Genomic DNA, 6,000 nt, shown 5'->3' with positions numbered 1-6,000 from the left:
GAACAGCAGATTAGGACTGACAAAACAAGGATGCAGCTTCTCTGCCAACTATAGGACCTACATGAGGGAGCCCCATGGAACAGAACATCCAACAAAAGAGACCACATGCAGTGGCTCATGCCTATAATCCCAGTACTTTGGGAGGCCAAGGCAGGTGGATCACAAGGTCAGGATTCAAGACCAGGCTGGCCAAGATGGTGAAACCCTGTCTATACTAAAAATACAAAAATTAGCCGGGCGTGATGGTGGACATCTGTAATCCCAGCTACTTGGGAGACCGAGGCAGAGAATTTCTTGAACCCAGGAAGCAGAGGTTGCAGTGAGCCAAGATCGCACCACTGAGCTCCAGCCTAGGCAACGGAGCCAGACTCTGTCTCAAAAAAAAAAAAAAAAAAAAAAAAAAAAATCGGGATGAAAACAGTAATCAGAGGGAACTCCTCCAAGACCCAGGAGTGGACTAGAATTCAAATCAGTCAAGCACACCTAACTTATACCATAATCAAATCTTCAAGGGCATCAAAGAAGATAAAAGCAAAACAAAACAATAACAACAATAAAAACAGGACAGCAACTTCAAAGACTGAAGGAACAACCTCCCTGCAAGATGAGAAAGAACTAGCACAAGAACTCTGGAAACTCAGAGTTCTTGTGCAGGTATCTATCTTCTTACCTTCAAATGACCACGCTAATTTCTAGCAATGGTTCTTAACCAGTTTGAAATGGCTGAAATCACAGAAATAGAATTCAGAATGTAGACAGAAATGAAGATCATTGACATTAAGGAGATAGATGAAACCCAATCCAAGGATTCTAAGCAATGCAATAAAGTGATACAGAAGAGGAAAGATAAAATGGCCATTTTAGGAAAGAACCAAACTGAGCAGATTAGGGTGAAAAACTCACTTCAAGAATTTCAGAATACAATTGCAAGTATTAACAGCAGAGTAAACCAAGCTGAGAAAAGAAGCTCAGAGCTCAAAGACCTACTCTCTGAAATAACTCAGTCAGACAAAATGAAGAAAAACAATACAGAATGAACAAAAACCTCTGAAAAATATGGGATCATGTAAAGAGACAAAAATCTGACTCTGGCATCCTCAAAAGATAGGGAGAGAAAGAAAGCAAGTTGATAAAAATATGTTTCAAGGTATTGTTCATGAAAATTTCCCCAACCTCATTAGACAGGTCAACATTCAAATTGACGAAATACAGAGAACTCCTGTGGAATACTACTAAAGACAATCTCCAAGACACATAGTCATCAGATTTTCCAAGGTTGAGAGGAAAGAAAAAATGTTAAAGGCAGCTAGAGAGAAGGTTCACTTACAAAGGGAATCCAGTCAGGGTAACAGTTAACCCATCAGCAGAAACCCTATAAGCCAAAAGAGAATAGGGGCCTATATTCAGCATTCATAAATAAAAGAATTTCCAACCAAGAATTTCATATCCAGTCAAACTAAGTTTCATAAGTGAAGCAGAAATATGATGTTTTTTAGACAAGCAAATGCTAAGTGATTTCATTACCACCAGATCTGTCTTACAAGAGATCCTAAAGGGAGTGCTAAACATGGAAAGGAAAGACTATTACCAGCCAATACAAAAACATACTTAAGTACACAGACCAATGACACTGTAAAGCAACTACACAAACAAAGTCAACATAATAAGCAGCTAACAACATGTTGAAAGGATCAAATCCAAACATAGCAATGCTAACCTTGAATGTAAATGGGCTAAATGTCCAATTAAAAGGCACAAAGTGACAAGTTGAATAAAGAAGCAAGAGCCAATGGTATGCTGTCTTTAAGAGACCCATCTCACACACAACAATACTTATAGGCTCAAAGTAAAGGGACAGAGAAAAATCTACCAAGCAAGCAAACAAACAAACCACCACCACCAACAACAACCACACATGCACACACACACACCCACAAAACCTAGAAGAAAGCAGGGTTTGCTATTCTAATTTCAGACCAAACAGACTTTAAACAACAAATACCAAAAAAGACAAGGGCATTATATAATAGTAAAAAGTTCAGTACAACAAGAAGACCTAACTATCCTAAATATATACCCACCCAACACAGGGACACCCAGATTAATAAAGAAAATTCTTAGAGATCTACAAAGAACTTAGATAACCATACAGTAATAGTGGGAGACTTCAACATCTCACTGACATACTAGATGGATCGCCAAGACAGAAAACTAGCAAAGATATCCAGGACCTGAACTCAACATGTGACCAAATGGACCTGAGACATCTACAACACACTCCTCCCAAAGACAATAGAAAATACTTTATTTTCATCTGCACATGGCATATATACTCTAAAATTGACCATATAATCAGACATAAAACAGTCCTTAGCAAATTAAAAAAAAAATGAAATCATACCAACCGTACTCTAAGACTACAGCACAATAAAAATAGAGACCAATACTAAGAAGTTCACTCAAAACTATACAATTACATAAAAATTAAACAATCTGCTCCTGAGTAACTTTTGGGTAAATAATGAAATTAAGGCAGAAATCAAGAAATTCTTTGAAACTAATGAGAACAGTGATATACTATAATGGAATCTCTGGGACACAGCAAAGGTATTGTTGAAAGGGTAGTTTATAGCACTTGATGCCCACATCAAAGAGTTAGAAAGATCTCAAATTAATAGCCTAATCTCACAACTAGAGGAATTAGAGAAACAAGAGCAAACTAACCCAAAGGTAGCAGAAGACAAGAAATAACCAAAATCAGAGCTGAACTAAAGGAAATTGAGATGTGAAAAACTGTACAAAAGATCAACAAATCCAGGAGTCGGGTTTTTGAAATAATTAGTAAGATAGATAAACCACTAGCTAGAATAATAAATGAAAAAAAAAAAAGAGAGAAAATCTGAATAAATACAATCAGAAATGACAAAGGGGATATTACCACGGACCATCACAGAAAAATTTAAAAAACACTTAGGGACTACTATGAACACTTCTATGCACACAAGCTAGAAAACTCAGAAGAAATGGATAAACTCATTGAAACACACAACCCCCCAAGATTGGACCAGGATGAAATTGAATCTCTGAGCAGACCAACAATGAGTTCTGACATTGAATTAATAATAAAAAGCCTATAAACCAGAAAAATCCCAGGACAAGATGGATTCACAGCAGAATTCTACCTGATATATAAGGAAGAGCTAGTACCATTCCTACTGCAACCAATGTGAAAAATTGAAGAAGCACTCCTCTGTTACTCATTCTGTGAGGTAAACATCATCCTGATACTCGAACCTGGCAGACACACACACACACACACACACACACAAACTTCAGGCCAATATCCCTGATGAACATAAATGCAAAAATCCTCAACAAAATACTGCAAACTGAATCCAGCAGCACCTCCAAAAGCTAGTCCACCATGATCAAGTAGGCTTTATCCCTTGGATGCGAGTTTGGTTCAATACATGCAAATCAATAAATGTGATTCACCACACAAAACCAAAGACAAAATCCACATAATAATCTCAATAGATGCAGAAAAGGCTCTTAATAAAATTCAACGTCCCTTCATGTAAAAAGCCCTCAACAAGCTAGGCATTAAAGGAACACACTTTAAAATAATAAAAGCCAGTCATGACAAACCCACAGCCAACATCATACTGAATGGGCGAAAGGTGGAAGCATTTCTCCTGAAAATGGGTACAAGACATAGATGCTGTCTCTCACCATTCCTGTTCAAGTTCAACATAGTACTGGAAGTCTTAGCCAGATAAATAAGGTAAGAGAAAGAAATAAAAGGCATCCAAATAGAAGAGAGGAAGTCAATCGATTTATTCCTTTTCACAGATGATAGGATTCCATATCTAGAAAACCACATAGTCTCTGTCCAAAGCTTTTTTTTTTTTTTTTTTTTTTTTTTTTTTTTTTTTTTTTTTTTTTTTCATTTTGAGAGCAGGTACTGTTTATTAAGCTGAGGAGACTCGAAAAATAATCATGGTAGACACCTTAGTTCATTCTTCTAATAAGACTGTTGATCTGGTCCTCCCTGTTGCCAGCATCTCCACTTTCTACAAAATGGGTGGTCTTTTTCTTCATTCCACCTCGTGGAGAAGATAATTTGAAGGGCCACAGGAAGTTATTTGCCTCTTTGAAGTGTTTTCCAACAGTATAGATCTCATGAATCAGATCCTCCATGCAGATGATGCCATATTTACCAAGAGATCGAGCAATCAAAGCGTTATCTGTCAAAGCAATTCACTTCTTATTGATTTTGCCATAACCACGCTTGTAGATTAGCTCATTTACTGACTTCAGATTGGGGTACCCCCATGCAATATATGGTTCTACAATCCTCAGCATGTTAATCGAAGCTTTGTTGAGCTTCGCAAAGGTTCCATTGAAGATTTGACGAAGGTGAAGAAGCTGCAATACCTTTCGGACCTTTGAGCTCACGCCATTGATACCTCTGATCCTGATGACAAACGCCAATTTGGGTTCAGCAGGTACATAGAAGTTGCCAGCTTTTCTTGCCATCCTCGCCATTCGAATTTCAGTTCTGTACATCTGACTATATTCCTTGTGATAGTGCTTCGCTTTTTCATAGATAAGCTTCCTCCTTGCCTTTCGAAGCATCTTTTGGGCAAACTTCTTTCTCAGGCGCTTGATCTTCAGCTCTGCGAAATTCCTTCGCTTTTTCTTAAGGGTTTCTGGCACAGCAGGATCCTTCTTCTTCTTCTCTTCTGCACCCTCCATGGTTCCAGCCGGAAAAAGAGCCCAAAGCTCTTTAATTTGACAAACAACTAAGGAGAGTCTCGGGATACAGAATCAATGTACAAAAATCATTCCTATGCACCAACAACATCCAAGCTGAAAGCCAAATCGGGAATGCAATCCCATTCACAAGCCACAAAAAGAAGAAAATACCTAGGAATACAGTTACACAGGGAGATGAAAGATCTCTATAATGAGAATTTTAAAACACTGCTCAAAGAAATCGGAGATTAACACAAACAAATGGAAAAACATTCCATGCTCATGGATTGGAAGAATCAACATTGTTAAAATGGCCATACTATCCAAAGCACTTTACAAATTCAGTGCTACTGCTATCAAACTTCACAGGACCAGAAAAAAGCTATTCTAAAATTCATATGAAATCAAAAAAGAACCCAAATAGCCAAGGAATTAGAATGCAAAAAGAACAAAGCTGGAAGCATCACATTACTGGACTTCAAACCACACTACAAGGTTACAGTAATCAAAACAGCATGGTACTGGTGTAAAAGCAGACATATAGACTGATGGAACAGAATACAGAGCCCAGAAATAATGCTGCAAGCCTGCAACCATTTGATCTTAAACCAAGTTGACAAAAGCAAGAAATAGAGAAAGGATCCCCTATTCAATAAATGGGGCTGAGAGACCTAGCTTGCCATATGCAGAAGATTGAAACTGGACCCCTTCCTTATATCATATACAAAATTCTACTCAAGATGGATTAAAGAATTAAATATAAAATCTAAAACTTATAAAAACTCTGGAAGATTACCTAGGTAATACCATCCTGGACATAGGCCCTGGCAAGGATTTCATGACAAAGACTCCAAAACTAATTGCAGCAAAAACAAATGTTGACAAATGGGATCTAATTAAACTAAAGAGCCTCTGTACAGCCAAAAAACAAACAAACAAACAAAAAACCCAACAACAACAACAACAACTAGACAACCTACAAAATGGGAGAAACTATTTGCAAATGATGCCCCTGACAAACAGTTAATATATAGGTTCTATAAGTAACTTCAATAAATTTACAAGCAGAAGACAAACAACCCTATTACAATGTGGGCACAGAAAGTGAATAGACACTTCTCAAAAGAAGACATACATGTGGCCAACAAGCATGTGAAAAAAATGCTCAACATCACTCCTCATTAGAGAAATGAAAATCAAAACCACAATGAGATACCATCTCCCACCAGTCTAAATGGCTAT

The 6,000-nt window shown here is 37.5% G+C and overlaps 1 protein-coding gene across 1 annotated transcript; it reads right to left on the bottom strand.

Annotated features, from left to right (window-relative positions):
* Positions 1-3,899: 3,899 nt before the first annotated feature.
* LOC104663390 (60S ribosomal protein L7-like) lies at positions 3,900-4,775 on the bottom strand. Its single transcript, XM_030918051.1, has 2 exons — positions 4,470-4,775; positions 3,900-4,331 (listed from the first exon to the last, which is right to left on the bottom strand). Exons 1-2 carry the CDS (start codon positions 4,756-4,758, stop codon positions 4,261-4,263), a joined length of 360 nt encoding a protein of 119 aa, XP_030773911.1. The 5' UTR covers positions 4,759-4,775; the 3' UTR covers positions 3,900-4,260.
* Positions 4,776-6,000: the final 1,225 nt, after the last annotated feature.

This window comes from Rhinopithecus roxellana, chromosome 15 (assembly GCF_007565055.1).
Source record: "Rhinopithecus roxellana isolate Shanxi Qingling chromosome 15, ASM756505v1, whole genome shotgun sequence".
Taxonomy (NCBI): Eukaryota; Metazoa; Chordata; class Mammalia; order Primates; family Cercopithecidae; genus Rhinopithecus; species Rhinopithecus roxellana.
The sequence above is the reverse complement of the archived record's forward strand: the minus strand, read 5'-3'. Positions and strand labels throughout refer to the sequence as shown.

What these genes read in the sequence shown, in the direction of transcription:
- LOC104663390 (XM_030918051.1), bottom strand. Translation starts at nt 4,758, where the DNA reads ATGGAGGGTGCAGAAGAGAAGAAGAAGAAGGATCCTGCTGTGCCAGAA. An exon ending in GTTTGTCATCAGGATCAGAG is followed by an intron (nt 4,332 to 4,469) that starts GTATCAATGGCG and finishes ATATTGCATGGG; the next exon opens with GGTACCCCAATCTGAAGTCA.